At 49.9% G+C, this 18,344-nt stretch overlaps 5 protein-coding genes across 5 annotated transcripts; 1 reads left to right on the forward strand and 4 right to left on the reverse strand.

Annotated features, from left to right (window-relative positions):
• Window positions 1-177: 177 nt before the first annotated feature.
• On the reverse strand, window positions 178-3,815 carry BDW47DRAFT_119206 (Gaa1-domain-containing protein; the record flags this gene model as incomplete). The annotated part of the gene is made up of 11 exons (XM_024815326.1): window positions 178-672; window positions 735-1,618; window positions 1,706-1,944; window positions 2,040-2,356; window positions 2,627-2,630; window positions 2,745-2,952; window positions 3,001-3,122; window positions 3,169-3,234; window positions 3,283-3,364; window positions 3,420-3,557; window positions 3,623-3,815. The coding sequence occupies 11 exons, from the start codon at window positions 3,813-3,815 to the stop codon at window positions 178-180; spliced, it is 2,748 nt and encodes a 915-aa protein (XP_024669871.1).
• A 628-nt stretch (window positions 3,816-4,443) lies between these two features.
• On the reverse strand, window positions 4,444-5,550 carry BDW47DRAFT_109629 (dienelactone hydrolase family protein). Its single transcript, XM_024813509.1, has 4 exons — window positions 5,402-5,550; window positions 5,021-5,340; window positions 4,823-4,940; window positions 4,444-4,758 (listed from the first exon to the last, which is right to left on the reverse strand). Exons 1-4 carry the CDS (start codon window positions 5,487-5,489, stop codon window positions 4,556-4,558), a joined length of 729 nt encoding a protein of 242 aa, XP_024669872.1. The 5' UTR covers window positions 5,490-5,550; the 3' UTR covers window positions 4,444-4,555.
• A 1,045-nt stretch (window positions 5,551-6,595) lies between these two features.
• BDW47DRAFT_119208 (Ytp1 family protein) lies at window positions 6,596-8,238 on the reverse strand (the record flags this gene model as incomplete). The annotated part of the gene is made up of 3 exons (XM_024815327.1): window positions 6,596-6,802; window positions 6,859-7,545; window positions 7,603-8,238. The coding sequence occupies 3 exons, from the start codon at window positions 8,236-8,238 to the stop codon at window positions 6,596-6,598; spliced, it is 1,530 nt and encodes a 509-aa protein (XP_024669873.1).
• A 3,751-nt stretch (window positions 8,239-11,989) lies between these two features.
• BDW47DRAFT_109633 (uncharacterized protein) lies at window positions 11,990-12,222 on the forward strand. The gene has a single exon (XM_024813510.1). The coding sequence runs from the start codon at window positions 12,012-12,014 to the stop codon at window positions 12,189-12,191; it is 180 nt and encodes a 59-aa protein (XP_024669874.1). The 5' UTR covers window positions 11,990-12,011; the 3' UTR covers window positions 12,192-12,222.
• Window positions 12,223-12,471: 249 nt separating this feature from the next.
• Window positions 12,472-14,874, reverse strand: BDW47DRAFT_109640 (cation:proton antiporter). The gene is made up of 8 exons (XM_024813511.1): window positions 14,793-14,874; window positions 14,529-14,735; window positions 14,344-14,469; window positions 14,243-14,293; window positions 14,068-14,188; window positions 13,478-14,012; window positions 12,877-13,424; window positions 12,472-12,818 (listed from the first exon to the last, which is right to left on the reverse strand). Exons 1-7 carry the CDS (start codon window positions 14,827-14,829, stop codon window positions 12,990-12,992), a joined length of 1,512 nt encoding a protein of 503 aa, XP_024669875.1. The 5' UTR covers window positions 14,830-14,874; the 3' UTR covers window positions 12,472-12,818; window positions 12,877-12,989.
• Window positions 14,875-18,344: the final 3,470 nt, after the last annotated feature.

Genomic DNA, 18,344 nt, shown 5'->3' on the forward strand with positions numbered 1-18,344 from the left:
CCACACAGATATCAACCCGCACTGCACCTCTCACCACAGCAATCTAGGCACTACCTAATTCAACTTCCCCCCTCCTCCCATCTCAACAATCCACATCGAATCGCACCACTCCCCCCGCCCAACCCACCGCCCATCAACACACATGAATCAAACAAGCGAAGAATAAAAAAGAATGGTTCAAAAAAACGAACACCCCAACAAAGCCCCCCCGCTCAACCAAGCCGGCCACCAAACACACCAAACAACAACCTGCGTCCACATGCCCCAAACGTCCCACCCGAACGCAGCCTGCGTAAGCACCGTTTCGACCGACGTCCCGGAGTACGCGCAGGCAGCGAGCAGAACAACGGGTGGGGAGAGTAGATTAAGGAGGATGAGGCCTGTTAGGGTGAGGGCGTAGCGGAGGGGAGCAGGGATTGAGGCGGTTTTGGGGATGCGGTGGATGAAGGTGAGGGGGGTGCAGAGGAGGCCGATTATGAATGATAGGGAGAAGTTTAGGGTGGCGAGGGTGGAGAGGAAGAGGCCTAGGGGGAGGAGGGAGAAGGATTTGATGAGGTGGTGTTGGTGGGGGTTTGTGCTGGTTGTGATTGAGGTGGAGGTGAGGAGGGCGGAGAGGAAGATTGGGAGGAGGATGTCTGCTAGGATGTAGGCGTATGTTGCTGGTGTGTAGTACTGTTTTCGTTAGTATTTGGTTTCGTTTTGGATTGAGGGGTGGGGGGGTTATGTTAACTGACCTTGTAGGATAGGTTGTTGAAGGTGTAGAGCGGGATGAGGCCGAGGAGGTGGAGACCCACGACGAGAGAGAGTGGGAGGGCGAGCTGTCGCTCTGTGGTGCCTTTCGTCTCGGTCTGTGAAGACTTCTGCTCTACTTCGGACTTTTCATCGCCATGCTTTCCATCGCTAGGCTTCTCATCGCTAGACTTCTCATCACTAGACTTGGCAGCAGCAGCCGCTCGCGAGTAATACCCCGTCCGCATCCACAAAGCAATAGCCATGATGGTGAAGTTCCCGGCAACGAGCATCGCACTGGGCAAATAAGTCCCAATACTCACAAAGCGATTAGTGTGCATAAGCAGATAAAAGAAGAAGCTCTGGTGAAGGTGCTCCAGCAGGTTATTCAGACTGCGACAGAGACTCTCCACCGTACGACCCAAGGCCATCTCATCCTGCCAGCCCTCGCCCTTGGGCTGCAGCGTGATCGCGTCGATATGGTACGGCATGAAACTGCTGTGTGCGCCGGTGGCGTATCCGAGGCCCTGCTTGAGCATTCCGCGAAGGATGGTCTCTAGACGGGCGCGGTAGTCGTTCTTGTGGTCCCACATTTCTTGTAGGCTTGCGCCGATGCCCATTTGCCCGCCGGCGATGGCGACGGCTGTGTTGAATAGGTCGAGATTCGGGAGCTGGCCGTTGACGCCGTCGTAGACGATATGTATCGACTCGAATCGGTGGTCGAAGGGGTATTCGATTACCAGGCCGCCTTGCAGCGCACCGCTCTTCAGCGGTAGCGGCTGGATGGACGCCGGCTGCATGTCATGGTAGGCGTCGATCCACGCCTGCGTGCCTGATTTACTATCGGGGGGAAAGACGAAGATGATATCCTTGGACCATAGAGACCAGCCTGTATGAGCATGAGTTAGTATGCGATCGCCCAATAAAACATCAAAACATCCTCAAAACGAAATGAAAGAAAGTAGTAATAACCCACGTTTAAAATACCTCGCCAGCGTCAACGCAAGCGTAACCCCATTTAGATTCAACTCCCCATTAGCCGTCTTCCACGCCGCAACAAGCACAATCGCCTCGGTGGCATCTCCGCGCGGCGCGTTAATAATAGCATAGGTATTCTGCCCCTGATGGGTGATCCCCGACGAGGAGTATTCGTAACTCTGCGTAGCGACCTTCAATCCCGCAGCTCGCAAGATCGACTGGATCTTATCGGATACCCTATGCGCGTGGATCAGCCTCACCCCTGTCTACACCAGTAGAACGTGTCCAAGTGTCCAAGTGGACAGGTAGGTAGAAGACGAAGGCGAACATACACCGGTGTAAACTCCGCATCCCTCACACCCGACTCCTGCACCTCATGATAAGAGGCCGGAAGCAAACTCTCAATCTCCTTCTTATACCCGCGAAACACGTTCTGTTCGCTGCCGGAGAAGTAGGCGTGGACTTGGCCCGGTAGCAGGGCGTTCTCGGAGATGTACGTTCGACGGGAGTAGTCGTCGAGAGGGAGGAGGGCGAGCCAGACGACGCCGGCGACGATGCACAGGAACGAGAGGAGGTAGGGGAGGCGCACGTAGAGGAATTGGGGGTTGCTCCGCAAACTGCGGATTGCGGCTGGTTGGGACGGGGTCAGCTTGTTTGGAATCTGGGGTTGTAGATGGGAGCAACAGTAAGGGGGGTGAGAGGGGGGATTATCCGGCTAACACACCGGATCCTGTCGATACTCACATTTAAGAGCCATGAGGTCAGTGTCTTCCCTGCATTGGTGCCGGTCGGGGGAAATACACCCAGTTGATGTTGTTGATGATCTGCGGGTGGACAACAGACCGCGGAGGTACTAGAGCGCTATGGTGCTATTTACGTCAGCCGGAAAAGACCACCCGCACAATTGTCTATTATTAACTAAACTAGTCCAGACCATCCTATCTATACGCCCTGACTAACTAAATACCAATGATAATGCTACTAATATACTAAATATCCACAAGAAAATAACCCCATCCAGTACCTCCCATTTTCACGGTCCCAGGCGTTGCGCGGTCGGCAGGTAGCTCATGGGCACCGGCCGGTCGCCCACGGGCGCCGAAGTAGGGAGCACCCCGTAGCGACCGAATGTCTTCTGGTCTACCGAGACGTAGTGTGGCAGACGGCCAAGGAGGTTGAGCTTGCCTTCGATCCAGCGGAGGATCTTCTCCGGGGGGACGAAGAACTTGAGGTAGCCCAGACCGACTACGTGACGTTAGCTCAGCACATCAAAGAAGAGGTCATTCAACTCACGCAAATACCCAACGCCGATCGCGCACATGTGGCCAAGGAAGCTCGTGTTCGGCACGAGCGCGGAAACGACGGCACAGACGAACAGGGGAGACGTCCAGGTCGGGATCTTGGTTGATCCAAGGCTTGAAAAGTCAGCAAAGGCACAGGAAATGGAATAGGATATCCTACCTAAAGTGCGGGTGGGACTTGAAGGTCCTGATCGCCTCGGAGGCGAGAAGAAGGAACACCCAGACACTGGAACTGTCAGAATGGCATAGCCAGCGTGCACACGCAAGGACTCACCTGGCTCCCACGACGGAGGCATTCCGGTTAAAGATACCCTTTTCAATCAGAAGGTACAGACCAGCCGGAAGGGTAGAGAGCGCTAAACACAGCACCCGTTAGTGTAAATCACACACTCGAAGCAGAGGATCACCCACGTCCGATAAACAGCGCGACCGCCGTCAAAGTACCATGCTCAGCCTCGAAGCGCTCCAGCAACGGCGTGAGAGCCACTGCATTCAAAATAAAATGAAAGAAGCCCACATGGATCAGCGGGTACGTGTTGAGTCGGTACACTATTCAACCGTCAGCACCAGCGCATGACAAGTCCATCGGGACAGGCAAGCAGCTCGAAACGTACTCGTTCCCAAATTGATCTCATCGGGCGTCAACGCCCCCCATTGTACCACGCTCCATACCGTCTGCAGTTCCAGGAGCCAGAACACCAGGGCCGCTAACAATACCAGTCGGGTGAAGAGCGGCAGGCGGAGGAGGTACGAACGGGCCCGGGACGGGTTGAAGGGTAGGGGCGGCAGGGCGGTTGGTGTGGCCATGTTGGCTGTCAGGATGTGGCACGGGTTTCTGCGTTGCAATGGCGGTGTTGACTCGTGTGGAGGGAGGATATGATGGGGAAATGCCCGACGTATCACAGGAGATGGAGAGATCGACGGAATAGGGCGAGATGTTCGTTTTGGGAACGTTCCCTAGAAACGGACGACAGCCTCTTAAAGCACAAGGCCAAGAGTAAAGGACAGTAAGCAGTTCGGAAATCCTGTCAATCCTCAACGACACGATAACAAGTAACGGCAATCCAGCATCAGCCGACGACGGCGCAGGGATGGACTTCAGGACACAGGCACAGGCACAGGCACAAAGGCACGCGACACAGAATGTCGGACAGGAGAGGCAACTTTTGTCAGTGGGAAATCAGATCAAACCCGGTGCAAAGAGTCGAACGATAGAATGCCTGGACAGACAGAGCCAGGATATCCCACCGGTTTTGATTGTGGTTTTTCGACGAGGTTGACAGGAGCAGAACGTGGAATGAGGCTTACCTGTTTCTCCTGTAGCGGCCTCGTTGCGGATCATCGTCACGTGACTGATAAGCCTTCATCGACCGAGGACTCAGTACAACCAGACAACTACATTATTGTTACAATAATACTACAATATATAATTTTTTACACAAAAAAATGAAGGAAAAAAAGAAAAGATGAAAGGGAAAAAAAATAAAGGGTATCCCCACATCAACTCATTATCTACTGATTATATACAGTCCATCCAACCAATCTATTTATAGATACTGGTTGAACCACACCACAGCCTGACAGAAAGCCTGCTCCTTGCACCACTTGATGTGCTTGTTGCTGAGATCGGCGCGGACAGCGAAGCCGTGCGAGACACCGCTGAACAGGTTGATCTGCCAGGGCTGGCCGGTCTTGATGAGGATGTCCTCGGACTCGTGACGGAGCTTGGTGGTGAAGATCTGGTCGATTTCTGCAGCCAAATTAGGATCGATAGCTGAAAACGAATATGTGGCCATCACGACGGAATGACTTACCAGACGCAACGATGGACAGAGGGCCCTTGATGCCGCCGAGCTCGTCGGGGGTGACGAACGAGGGGTGCGCGGTGTATCCGACGTCGAGCTTGCCTTCTTTCAAGAAACGGCAGACGTACTGTTGAAGTTAGCTTTCTTCTTTCTTTCTTTCTTTCTTTTCAACCGCCTCATCTCAAAATAAGAGTTATATATTCTCACCTTCCCACCAAAGCAATACCCCACACCGGCAACGCGCTTCACACCCAACCCCCGAACATACTTGATCGACGCCTCAACAACGGGATCGATCTTATCAGCAGAGTGGTTAGGCAGCCAAGCAGGCAGGTCGGCCTTGCCAGACTCCATATCGCTCAGCTTGATGGCGTCGCCGCGGAACAGGTCCGGGATGACGCAGAGGTAGCCATTCGCGGCGAACTCGTCGGCGAGCAGCTGGGCGTTAATGTAGATGCCGAAGATGTCGGGCAGGATGACGACGGCTTTGTCGGTGCTGTTTTTGGGGTGGACGATGTAGGTGTCGACTATTACCAATTGTTAGTGACATTACTTGAAAAGAAGACAATCTGCAAAGACAATACTCACTGCCGTCAATGTTCTTCGTCTCGCCCCGGGCGGTACCCTCATGCTTGAAGCCAGAGGCGCAGCAGGCAGCGGGGGGGTTGGAAGCCATATTGTATAGTATTTCCAAAAGAAAAGTTGATGCACGAGTAGATAAGAAAGGTAGATGAAGATAAAGTTTAAAAAAAACGGTGGCAAGATCAACACCAGAAGAGAAACAGACAGGCCTTTATAAGCAGACCCAAATTCACGGGTATTATTTATTTCTCCTCATGCTTAAATGCCGCTCCAACTCCCCCACTTTTCTCCCCCTGCCCCTCTCCTCTGTCCTCCCCTCTCGGATTATTAAGGATGGATTATGTAAGAGGGACCAGAACACCCAATCTACCGTATCATTGATATCATGATCAGGAACAGGTACTCATGCGATAAGGTATTCTTAGATGGCTACGAAGTAGATACTGACCACGAATACTGTGTAGGCCCACTGCGCTGCGTATGCGTTGTACCTGCAGGCGGGGATGAATGACACCTTGCCGATTACCGGTGAGTTGCCGTCCCGAGGATTATAGTACGTATGTGCCTCAGGCTGTCACTGTATACGTGGGCTTCATGAGACTAGGCTGGGTTGCGTTAGTCAGACTGGTGGAGAACATAAGCTTTGTGTAGCTCGGAGTTAATGGTAAGTCCGCTTGGTTTGTCCACAGGTACTACGGAGGATATATCGCATCATCCATGTATCTCATACATTTGAGGCAATGTGTACTATGTGTATAGGTCGGACAAGTATATGGGATATTGCCAACACAGCCTGGATCATGTTCCTCATATCACGAATTCCTATCCTAATCTGGTCCTATTAACAAGCTCATCAACATATAGACCATTCCAACCTCCGCCCGCCATTATAATTACTCCAACAGGCCCGGTCAGTAGATACCTAGGTACCAAGGTGCTATCATGCATAATCACAAACAGACTCTCAATCTGCCACAAAGTATGTATGTCGGAATTATGCTCATCGCAACATCGTAGAATTCAACGATGTAAAGGGGTATATAACGTATAATCATAAAGTGGTAATCCTTTTTTGTCGGTTCTTTTTCTCGGTTTTCTTCTTTTTTTCTCTTTTTTCCACCTTTTCTCTGGTTTAGAGAGGGGAGATTAATGCAGTATGTACCAATACTCACGACTGGATTGTCGAGAGAACCAACTGATCTATGCAGACGACAGATCCTCTCGAGGATCGGAAGGAAACTGGAAAGACGCCAGACGGGTTCGACTCTCCCGATTGACGGCCCAGGCTTTCAGGGCAATAAACACAATCACCATGGCCATGATGAATGCTGTTAGGCCCATTGCCACCGTGAGGGTGAACATGGCGTCTAGTTCATAGAACTCCATAGCCTCTACCACAGTGCGAGTCTGGTTCCGTTAGTACCCAAATATATAGAAATGGAGATGAGGGGGAGAGAACGTACACTCAACATGAAGATCAGTCCACCCCCGATCAAGCAGAACGCGGCGACGATCTCAGTGGGCGGTCGCGACGGGAGGTACGAGGTCGGAGGCTTGAGATAGAGCAGGATATAGGTGGCGCCGCGGGCCAGAGCGAACCCGATCAAGAGATTCCCCCACTGTTTGTGCACCATGGTAGACGTCATGCTAGTCTGGTGGTGCGAACTCATCATCAAGCCCAGGAGGAGGATGATAATAGCCGGCATTGGGTTGAGCGAGACGCCTTGGGTGTCGGGAGCGTGCCAAGCGGGGTCGTCAGAGCGCAACGGCTGGCGCAGGACGGTGCGGTTCAGACAGCGCTTGAGACGCCGCGACTCGAACAACATTCCACACAGACCGCCGCCAAAGAACATGACTGAGATGGACACGTGCTCGAGATCGGTGGCGGACCATGCGCCGCCTGCGTTGGACAGGTGCTCTAGGAAGACGTTGGTGCATCCGTAGAGGAAGATCACGAAGCACTCCGTGAACTCCCCTGACGGTACGCGCGCCTTCCAGTTCCCTACGATTGAGCGCGACGGCTTCAGGTTCCAGCCCCAGCCGAGGTCGGCCCAGCAGCCCATCATCCGGCCTAGTGTCAACACCCCGTACCAGAAGAAGATGCCGCCTTTGATGAAGTGGGCAAGGCCGTTGAAGACTTCTTTGCCTCTCTAGGGGTGGGTCAGCTAGACATGCGTAAATGAGGGGGTAAAACGTTCCAGGCTTACCATAAGTCCGCCGTACGTGACACCGCCAGTGGCGATAGCAGCGAAGCCAAAGGGCATGATGATGCGGTCGATGCCCTTGTAGATAAAACTCATGACGCGCAGGATGCGACTAGAGATCATCTGGGGCAGACGACTGGCCAGGAACCGACCCATACCCGTGTTGTGCAACCACGCGCGACGCTCGGGCTTCTCGTGGATGTGGTCCTCCGGCTTATCGAAAAGGTCGTACTCGTCGGTCGGGGACGCGCACGCAGACGACGGACGACTGTGCAGGGAAGACGTGTTCCTCTCGGTGCCCTGTCCGCTGTCTCGCGACCACCGGTACTCGTGGCTGCTGCCGGGGGGGTAGGCGGTCGGGCTGTCAGTCTCGTCGGTCGACACCGGCATGAACGTGGCTCGTTTGTAGGCGGCCTCCCCGGATTCCCCGCGGCCGGTGTAGGCGAAAATCAGAGACATGATGACCTGCGCGCTTACCACCCAGGTCGCGATCCAACCAATCTTGTGGTGGGCGTTGTTCTCGTATAGCTCTGGGGTCTGGCTGTTGTAGATGATCCCGACCAGCAGTCCCACCGCGTTGGACAACAGGAATAGGAATTGCGTTGGCAGTGCCAGCTTGGAATGCGCAATGCTCAACATGACGGCTGTGCGTTTGAACTTGTTACTATACCGGTGACAAAGAATTAGGGCATCAGTAGTAGAGATGAACTTACCGGACGGCAGAACAAAGCACCAGGCCAGCACCATCAACCCAATATGGGTCAAGATCATGCCCGAGTGCTTCCCATACGCAAAGTAACTCATGGCTTCATGATGACTCGGCTCTGGATGGGGTGCGTGTGTTGGCGTACTGTCCATTTTAGATTCCATATTCATATCCATATCCATCCCCATGGCGTGGTCATCGTGTGGGAAGGCGCTGGCAACGGCGAACAAGAGGAACGCCGCCAACGCGGCCCGTGAAGCTTTCGGCCACATGGGCGAAAGGCTAAGATTTAAAGATCAAATAATTTTGTTCCTTTTACCCTTGCGAAAAAGAAAAAACACTGCTCGCGGGCGTTGCACCGAGTCTGGAAGATGCGGTAGCTCCAGGACAGTGAAGACAAGAGACTGGACTACTCGTCTCTCTGATGCGACCGTGAGTGTCGGTCGTGCAATTACAAGAGCTGAAGACTGGGGAGATGGTGGAGGTGGCGAGCTCAGCTACCCAGGATATGGCGTGGTAGGGCTAAAGTATAAAGTATTGGGTGGTGAGTTGTATAGGGAGCTAAGTATTCTGTAGGTACCACGAGAGGGGGGGTAGGTAGATATATGGTCGCACCGGTGGATTCATCTTGCTTCGTTTTATTATGATATTATTATGTTATTATTCACCCGTTTATTATTATTTTTACTTTATGATATTTCTCGGAGCAAGCGGGGATAGGTTGCAATGAATCCGACAGGCCGTGGAAACAAAGGACTGAAAGGGCTGAAAGGCTGAAAGACTAAGAGAAAACTGGAGCTTTGCAGCGCCGGGAGCCGAACGAGCAGCTCCACTTCTCGGACACGGCCCACAACTCTTGCTGGTCATGGATTTGATACTGATCTATTGGGAGGTGCATGACGACGAGAATCCTGCGACTGACACTAATGCGTTGGGTACAATGATTCTATTCTTATCGTGGCTGTCCGGATTAGGGAGATGCACTCATGGCACAGCAAAAGACAATTTGATAGAGGATGGTGTGAGATGAGGTCATCACAGGGGAACAAAAAGCAGTTGGACAGTGGAGACTCCTTGGTGTAATCGAGTCCGTTACGATGGAAGGTCTGGACCGATGATTGTTCTTATTATATTACGATTGTATTATTATCATTATCCTTTATATTTCCTCGGATTTAAGATATTTCTTCAATTTGTCAGCCCGTCATCAGTCAACAGCATACTGTTATACTACTTGATGATATAGGGTTTTTATTACGATGTATATCCCAGGAAAGTACCAGACATTAGTAATAATTAATAATTGACAGTCAGAACAATAAAGAAGAGAAGAGAAAGAAGGAAAAAAGAAGTATATTCCCGGACCCATGATTTCATGAAGCACGTCTCAAGTGACACCATCACTCTCGTTACCCACCGGTCCTGTCTTGAGCTACCAGTTCGGATCATCCTTGCATCAGTACCTAGCTAGATATGTCGACTGACCTGAACAGGTACAGAGGGTCAGTTGCTGATAGGGTCTGGTTCTTCCTGATCGACACGACACTAAACGTCTTTGAAAAAGAAAGGTTACAAAATAGGATGGATAGGAAGGAAGAACAAGAATGAATCAAATCAGGAAATGGAGGATAATTCTTATAAATGCAGCTCCACCTAGGTTGATCGAGAAAAATTTCCCCAAACAGGTTCCAGTCATTCTCCACGTCGATTCAACCAAGATGAAAACTGAACTACCCCATCTACTGACTCTGGCATCTTGTCCCGCTAGAGATATTGACTTATTAAGATTGTCAGACCGCCGAGAGTCAGATGGACATGCTGTCGGATTTCACTGCCCAGCCTAGGCATCAATTAATCGTGACTGGCGTATGCGCCGTATAGCCATATCGACCAATGCAGACAGGGATTATGATTCGCCCAGACATCCACGACAGGAGCACAGAAGATCCTGCCACTCTTCCTTCGACCACCATGACGACCCGAGGCCGAGATGCTTGGCTCGGGGTCGGGGTCGCTCAGGCTCTCACTAGCCTGGTTTACGGTCTTTAATGACATCAATGTCATCGCCCATTTTCCTTGCTGAGTCGAGTGGACCCCAATAGCTCTGTTGAATACATAGCCTGGCCCAAATCCTTCCTTCCGGCCGCTACAAATACGGAAAGTCAACTCGACCGTGGGACAGTTGCTATCTGGGGAGTATACACCGAATCTTCGGGCAAAGTCTTCATGCGGCCCCCCCTCTTCCTGAAGATCGGCCAGGGTTTCACTAATCCATACCCCTCACGTTACTCCGACTGACTACTTACCTATTGAGGAAGCTACCATCCATTGCGATCGGAGCCTGATTGGTGGTGTCGGACGGCATCGTACATGGGATTTTCCACCCAAGCGAGGCCGTGGGCTGATCGCCCCATCTGCGGAGACCAGCGTATTACAAGACGTTGGTCATTTCTCCAGGTTAACACCACTGCATCCCAGATAGTGACTTTTTGTCTCCTGTACAGCTATCACACCAAGAGCCATAAACCAATCACATGGTGCTATCGACCGCTAGTGATCCCGTGGAAAGCCAACACCACTGACCAGATAGCAGGGATGGGACTGGTTATCTCCCACTCCCAGCCCTGTCCTTGGTGCACTTCCGATGGAAAGAGTATAGACTATAGACACCCCAGCGACGTATTATCCCCATCAGACAAGCCGAGTGACGATCCTCTGGGCGGATATAACGGAGGACAGTCAATCACCTGCATCCGCGCTCTTCCGTGTGAACTCGAACATCTCTCAGCATACGGCTATCTCGGCCGTTTGGTATATCCACGCACTTGTCAAATACACACGCACCGCATTCCTATAGTACGGATCAATGAAAATAATGTTTATTTTATTTTATCTTATTTTTTTTTTCTTTTTCTTTTCTCTCTCCGACAATCGTATGACTCATGAGCTAGTCCTCCAATCTAAGTTACCTCTTCCAGCGGATACATCAGAAATGGTCACTTGCTCTGGCATGACTGGGTACACTGAAGCCAGCCACAACTCTATTCTATTCACTCCTCGGGCGGGACCAAATTATGCCAAAGACTAAGTGGAAATGTACAGCACAACCAGTCAGTGCACCGGTAGCGTAGCACGATCTACACACGGTAAATCCCTAACTCTAATATGGAAAATGATGCTACACGCTCGGCCGACTTGCTCTCCTACACCAACTTGCAAAGGTGGTGAGGAGATCAACAACTCCTTCCCACTGCACCCCGCAATGAGTGCTATCATAGTAGGAACTGAGGGAGGAAGGTAGGACAGTCTAGGATTTACAGCACTGGTCGCCTGACTACTAGGTACCTCTAGAGAGGGGCCGAGAAAGGATGAAGGTTTCTACATGCATGTGGTTGCCCTTGTTTGATTGGATTGCTTGATACCTGCGTGGCTGGATGAGCGTGTCTGTTTTTCAGGCGTCCACTTCATTGACTTGCGCCTTTAAATAGACTGTTTCTCGTGTCTGATCTTGATGGCTCTGACTGCTGGGCGCGCAGTATGCCTATGTAGGGACTAGTGAGTACTGAGACCATTATTAACTGGGTTAATATAGGCTTCAAAATACTTCTACCTATCCACATAGTATGCTTCATCAATGGTACCTGATGTATTCACATGAATTAATATAGCTCAGTAAGAAGAATCCGAGGTCAACCACCAAGATATTATGCATTGGGCAAATTACACCCAGCACAAAATGCACAAAAAATATCAACCCGATCCGAAATCAACTTCAGGAGGCTCCGGAGCCACCTACCTACTTACCTGGTACTTAGTAGCGGCAGGTAGAAGAATGAGTTACCTCCTCGGTCGTAGCGTCGGATCTTCTTCTTCCTCGTTGTCTTAGTGCTCGGAAATCCGGCATTAGAAGATCCCGGCTCGCTAGGCTGTAGAGGCCCCGCTTTGATTTGATTGCTGTGGCGGTCTAGTCTGCCCTGTTAGGTTGGTCAATTGTCCTTTTATTTAGCCTTTTTGGAGGTCGAAAATGATAATATCATATTATTATTACTGTGTCTGTTGATATTATATCGGATCGGAATCACGGCTAGGCGGGACACGGGACGATTGTTTTAGTGGGTTGATTGTGTATATCTTTGTACCTTACCTAGGTAGGCAACTGTATATCTGTTATTTTTGTTGCATTGGTTAGGATGGGGTGGGTTGAGATTATCTCGTACTGCTTACTTTCTATACCGTTGACCTGTCATTTCTGTCTCGGGGGTTGTGTTGTTCGCACCCGAATATTAATATCCTGCGAGTATCTTAGGACTCGGACCCTTTCGACGTGAGTAAGTCACGTTTGGGGATTTGTGAGGATGGGCAGAGTAACGGGGTACTCAGCTGCAGTGTGACTAGAATATTGGTTGATGGTGATTCCTATCGGATGGTGCTGATGCTAGTCATGAACGAGCGATATCACTTGTCTTCGAGGCTGTCAAACATCATTTTCCCTGGTGGGTTCTGGAACTACAAGGTGAGTGAGTTCATGTGGAATAATCGTATTCATCTAACAAATCTATATAATCTTGTAGCTCTGAACAGATATACATCCAAAATAACCTTCTAACAATGTATAGAGTACACGATAATACTCATCGGTGAATACACAGGGACTATTATAAACCCCCGGTATCCACCCCCCGCGTTATACAGCCCCATGCGCATCCGCCGCCGAGCGGGCAGCCACGAGAGGATCCTCCTGCGTTCCCCAGTCCTTACCGGCCGCGATCTCCTTGCCGTAGAACCGCACTAGAAGCCCAACGCCAACCGGGCCGATGATCGTATTCAGGAGAATTGCCCATACCCCCGTGATGAAGCCTTCTTCGCTCACGTACGGGGTCTCGTTGATTCCGATCTCGATGATGAGCAGGCCGATTTCACCGCGTGCGACCATCGCGGAGCCGAGGAGTAATGCGGTTAGGGATGTGAGGCGCATGTCTGAGTCTTTCTTGGCGTGGTCGGGAGAATTCTCTGGTTCGACGCCTTCGGATCGTTTGGCTTTGCTGAGGGATTCTTCGTCTTTGTGGGGCTTGGACCCGAAGAAGAGTTTCCATAGAATGATCCAGGCACCGACGATAAACTAGGTCTCGTTAGTGGATGGTCATTGGAGACGGAAGTATGAGGTTGATATACCTTGGCGAATGCCATCAAAAGAGTGAATACTATCCCCCGCCAAATTCGCTTGCCCGTCCACAGCTGAACAAACGGAATCGCGAACCCAATGCTGGCAAAGAACAGAGGCTCCATCAAGTATTGCTGCACCCCAAGGAGGTATACCTCGAAGGTGTGCACAAAGGTCGGGCTCTTATCTATTTCTCGTTCACCTTCCTCGCGCGACATGACAACGAACGGCCCCTCGGGGTGCTTGCTCGGTAGGTAGGATATGAACGTGCCGGCAAGAAACGACCCGAACAAGACAGATGTCCCCGCGTATCCGGAAATACTGACAAAGGCCGACAAGACCAATACCATGAGGATGATGTTGGATATGTGGTCGAAGCGTGCAAAGTGGTATTCGATGTATCGGCGGAAGAAAGGCGCAAAGCAGTATTTGGTGAGGATGGGCGTCGCTACTGCCATGGCCACTGAGGCTACGATCGGACGCCCAATAAGCCAGCCCAGGTTGACATCTTCTGATTTTGAAAGCTCGCCTAGGCGGCCAATTACACTGTTTAATGTGTAAGCTCTAGCTCTGTACAGAGGAATCTGGGGCAATAAGGTACCTTGACATAACAAGACCGACCACATCGTCAATGACGGCCGCGCTGACAAGTACGGAACCCACTCGAGTCTGAGAGAGATTGACCGTGGTAGACGCGGAAGCAAGGACAGCAAACGTTGTGCCTGTTCGACTCAGTATGACCGACCAAGATCGTTAGATTGGGAGACTGCACTCACCTAAGGAAGTCGCCGATAGGGCAGCCCCGATAATGAATGTTTCCACAGCGCCTACAACATGTTAGCCGAACGAACGCCGTAGAGCACAAAATTCAACACACCATAGCCAAAACCTAAATAGAGAAGCAGATATGACAGGCCAATGGGAAAGCACACGCCGGTTGCAGCCCCAATCATACTCAACCAGAAATTCTGCTTGAGCAAATCCAATCGGGCGGACAAACCACCTGTATCGATGACGTCAGTATCCACCAGCCAAGAAGCCAAGAATCAACGCCAAGTCTACCTTCGAAAATAATCAAAATCAACCCGACGTATCCCAGCACGAGAAAGGTCTCCTGCCAGGTATGTTCAAGGATATTTGCCAGGGGCACACCATAGATAATGCCCACGGCTATTTGGCCGATGATCCCGGCCTGTATGATTTTGGCGGATACCCATTTTGCGAGAGAAAGGAAGAAGAAGAACGATATGATAATCAAGATCTCAACGACTAGAACGGTCAGTAAAGTTCACAATGGATTGACGCCAGTTGATTGTTAGAACGTACCTCCGGGCTCGTGGTAAGGGAGAAAACCACCTGCCATGCTCAGCCTGTGGTCGGATGTCGCAGACTCTGAGAGATGCAGGGCCAACGAACCTCTAAATACTCCGCGCTCATTCCACTGTGGAGAGTCCAAGACTCTGTCCCCAGTAATTATTATCTAGGCGTTGGTTCCATCAGGATGGAAAGCCAATTAAGTGCATGATATGATAATATCAATTGCATTATCCAGTGAAAAGAAGCAGCCGCATCCAGTATGTGGACCCATGGCTGGCCAGGCCGTGGGTCCACCACATCAGGAAGAGTCTTGGCAACAATGTCGTTCATCCTGAACGCAAGAATCAGTTATCAATGTTGGCGTTAGTGAAGAAGTTTGGATCCAAAGTAAAAGTAGAGGAAGGAAGTAGAGAAGACGAAAAAGTGAGCGACATGCTGTTTAACTTTGTATAAGTTCAGGCAGCTCTGGGCCAGGACTGATCTGACACCTGATCAACTCGTGACTTCTTCTCTTCCTCTTTTCCCTCTATCCTCTATCTCTTTACCTCCATAAGATCACTACGGTATGATCTCTGCTGAAATCGCCACATGATGACCAGCTATACAGAGCTGGGATTGAACTCCCACGCACGATCAATCTCACTGCTCGATTATCCGGATATGACAGGTTCAAGCTTGGTCTTGTACAGTGTTCCCTGGGTATCATTATCCCTCATTCTACTCTGGATGTTTAGATTCTTGTAGCGGCTGCTTGAGCACGATATAATCGTCATCTTCCTATGATACACGGCAGTCAGTGGAAGGGGAAAGCCTTCATGCAAAAACCTCAGCAAAGCGCCCTACCTTATCCCATTCCCAACAATCACGAAGGATCTGTCAAAAATCCAGTTAGATTTGAAAATCAGTGAAAACTAAGAGATACAAAACTTGCTTTGATCCATGGCAACTCATCAGTTGCTCTTTGATGTTTGCGGTGGGTGAGTATGGATTAAATTTGTCCTGCAGTTTCCCTGAAGCGAGCCCTGAGTCGGCGGTTAGTCTTGGTGTGACTCGCATTGCTGTCCCTATCATCGTGATAATAGTTTACATTGTCCGTCCTCTCGTTGTTATCTTCAATCGATTTCTCTGGGCAATCTTTGCCGGTAGACTGGACACCGTCACCCTGCTCACATGTCGTTGCTTGATCTGCCCTTGGAGTTTGCTCCTCTTCTTCTTGTTTCCGCTGTGTCCCCGTCTGCGAGTGGTCAAAAATCATCTCGTCCATTATTTCTTTTGGAGTAGGTGGAGAGGATCATGCTTGATTTGAAGGTGTAATGGGACTCTCCATCCTGTGCGTTTTCTCTCATGTGAGAGTAGAGTGATATTGACCCGAGTCAGGGGAGAGGAAGAGTAAGAGAAAGGTGAGAGGGGAGAGGAGGAAGAAGAAGATGGAATAAATAAGGCTGCCCTGCTAAGGCTGCCCTAGTCAGCTGCCTTAGTATCCCTAGCGCGACGACTTGCCGAACCCTAAGCATGCCAGAGAGGCCGAGAGGCGTGAAATAAAAGGGCATCAAGTAGGTCTGCAGCAGCCTCTTATTTGACCTGTAGGAGGACTCCCCTGCTTGATTATGTTGTTAATAATCAGTCAAAATATGGACTGGGCGTGATCAAGAAAGTACCAGGCAAGTACTGTCAAATCACAGATGAATATGCTTCCGTCTAGATTTTTTGTGGCAAGGATAATCCCAGTCCATTCCCCTTACCGAATTGAGGCCTGTGTGTTCCACATCTCGAGGCAGATACGTATGGTAAGAGTCGATTTACAATGCATTATATGCATCCAAAGACCTTCCATAAGTAAGTGTGAGCCTGATAAAGATAGGATCAGACCTATTACATCACTGTTTTCTTACAAGCCATACTATTGTTAAAGATGTGTGGTGTTTGTGCAGAAGGATTAGAATATAAATATCAGCGCTCCATTCCCCCTAGGCAAGTAGTATCTTCTTTTCGTTGATTCATTCCAACCTTTTCAATCTATTACCATATAGCTTGTCCTCATTCATCCCTAATTCAATCACCAAACAATATGAAATTCATTGCTTTGCGATCCACTTCTATCCTTGCCGCTCTTGCCATAGCAACCCCAGCTCCCGCAGAGGAGGGCGAGCACCTGATCATGGCGAACGAGGTATAGAACATTCGAAATTCGGAAGATCTATTATATAGTTAGGGCTAAATTTGATATGATCCAAATAGTATGGAGATGTAAGTCTTCTACTGTGATTGTGGCTAGCTACTCCCATTGACTGCTAATACAAATTCGCTCTGGTAGTGTGTAAGAGACCATCTATCCTAAGCCCACATGTGATACGAAAAGCAGCATTAATCGAGATGGAACGTGAACAGCCAGGAGTATGTCCTATACCCCAGACTGACCCGTCTTCCGAAGCTTTACTAAGTAGGGATACAAACAAATTGTGAGTCTTCCAATCTAAATGAGGTGAAACTTTTAAGATGGAGTTTATTTGTATACAACCTGGAACAGATGGTATGTTATCTAGTATCTACCCTGTCTGAGGACTAGAGAGTTTGAATAAGACTTGACTGACGCATGATCAAAACAGGTCGTAAGTCATGCTGCTCCCGCTCAAACATTATATTACTATCTACCTGTTACCCCACACAATCGTTTATGGCGATAAGGCTGATTCACTGGGGTGAAAACAGATGGTAGGTCACCTTAACAAAAATTTGTGAAGACATTGGACCTAATCTCAATGGCGATGGGTTATCAGGCTTCTCTGAGTGTCAGACCAGACCCTTGGCTGAAATGATCAAAATTGTTAATCAGTAATTTTAAACAGCGCGGCTACGTAAGTGATTCGATAACGTTGAACTCCAACCCAAAACTAAATACTGACCTGGCATGGCAAAGTGTACTGTAAGCAAATTCGTGCCAAGCTACTGACTATCCAGGACTAACGCAGATCAGATAGTAAGTATCAATTCCTGATCTGATAAGTGCTCTACTGATATATATGTAACAGTGAGTGAGTTCTGTCCAACCCTTGGGCCTGTTTCGCTATAAACAATGGGTTATACAGGGCGGCCACCGGTAGCCCATTCGGCCTTGGTGTAGGTTTTCCCTAGGGACTTAGGTTTCCATGTACTGTAAATCGAATGAAAAGGCTAATTTCCTGGTAGACTTATCACAATTCTGCTCTAGCCGTAGCACTCCATGCTGTGGGGGTATGTATATCACCGAGAATCTGACAGGCTCGGATACAAGTGCGTCACCGTATACTCTCATCGCTTTGATGACCACGCCAAAGGAGGTCTTATCTGCCTGATTCACTGGCACGGAACGTGCAGGGAATGGAGATTTCGTTCGAAAGGAAACCCAGATATCACTCAATGTTGGCATAGTAGACACTATGTTTGTGTCTAGCGAGCGCATGCTGACTATGGGATACATGAAAGCCGGTTCAGACCATACTTTCTCTTGTCCTAGCACTAACGCGGCACCCCGAAGTCCTGAGTAAGACATAGAGTGAGGTCAGTAGTATGTGGTGTGGACTG

Source organism: Aspergillus candidus, assembly GCF_002847045.1.
Source record: "Aspergillus candidus strain CBS 102.13 unplaced genomic scaffold BDW47scaffold_41, whole genome shotgun sequence".
NCBI classification, from domain to species: domain Eukaryota; kingdom Fungi; phylum Ascomycota; class Eurotiomycetes; order Eurotiales; family Aspergillaceae; genus Aspergillus; species Aspergillus candidus.

What these genes read in the sequence shown, in the direction of transcription:
- BDW47DRAFT_109629 (XM_024813509.1), bottom strand. Translation starts at nt 5,489, where the DNA reads ATGGCTTCCAACCCCCCCGCTGCCTGCTGCGCCTCTGGCTTCAAGCAT. An exon ending in GACGAAGAACATTGACGGCA is followed by an intron (nt 5,341 to 5,401) that starts GTGAGTATTGTC and finishes AATTGGTAATAG; the next exon opens with TCGACACCTACATCGTCCAC. An exon ending in TCTGTCCATCGTTGCGTCTG is followed by an intron (nt 4,759 to 4,822) that starts GTAAGTCATTCC and finishes ATTTGGCTGCAG; the next exon opens with AAATCGACCAGATCTTCACC.
- BDW47DRAFT_109633 (XM_024813510.1), top strand. Translation starts at nt 12,012, where the DNA reads ATGCATTGGGCAAATTACACCCAGCACAAAATGCACAAAAAATATCAA.
- BDW47DRAFT_109640 (XM_024813511.1), bottom strand. Translation starts at nt 14,829, where the DNA reads ATGGCAGGTGGTTTTCTCCCTTACCACGAGCCCGGAG. An exon ending in GATTTTGATTATTTTCGAAG is followed by an intron (nt 14,470 to 14,528) that starts GTAGACTTGGCG and finishes TCATCGATACAG; the next exon opens with GTGGTTTGTCCGCCCGATTG. An exon ending in TTTTGATGGCATTCGCCAAG is followed by an intron (nt 13,425 to 13,477) that starts GTATATCAACCT and finishes AACGAGACCTAG; the next exon opens with TTTATCGTCGGTGCCTGGAT.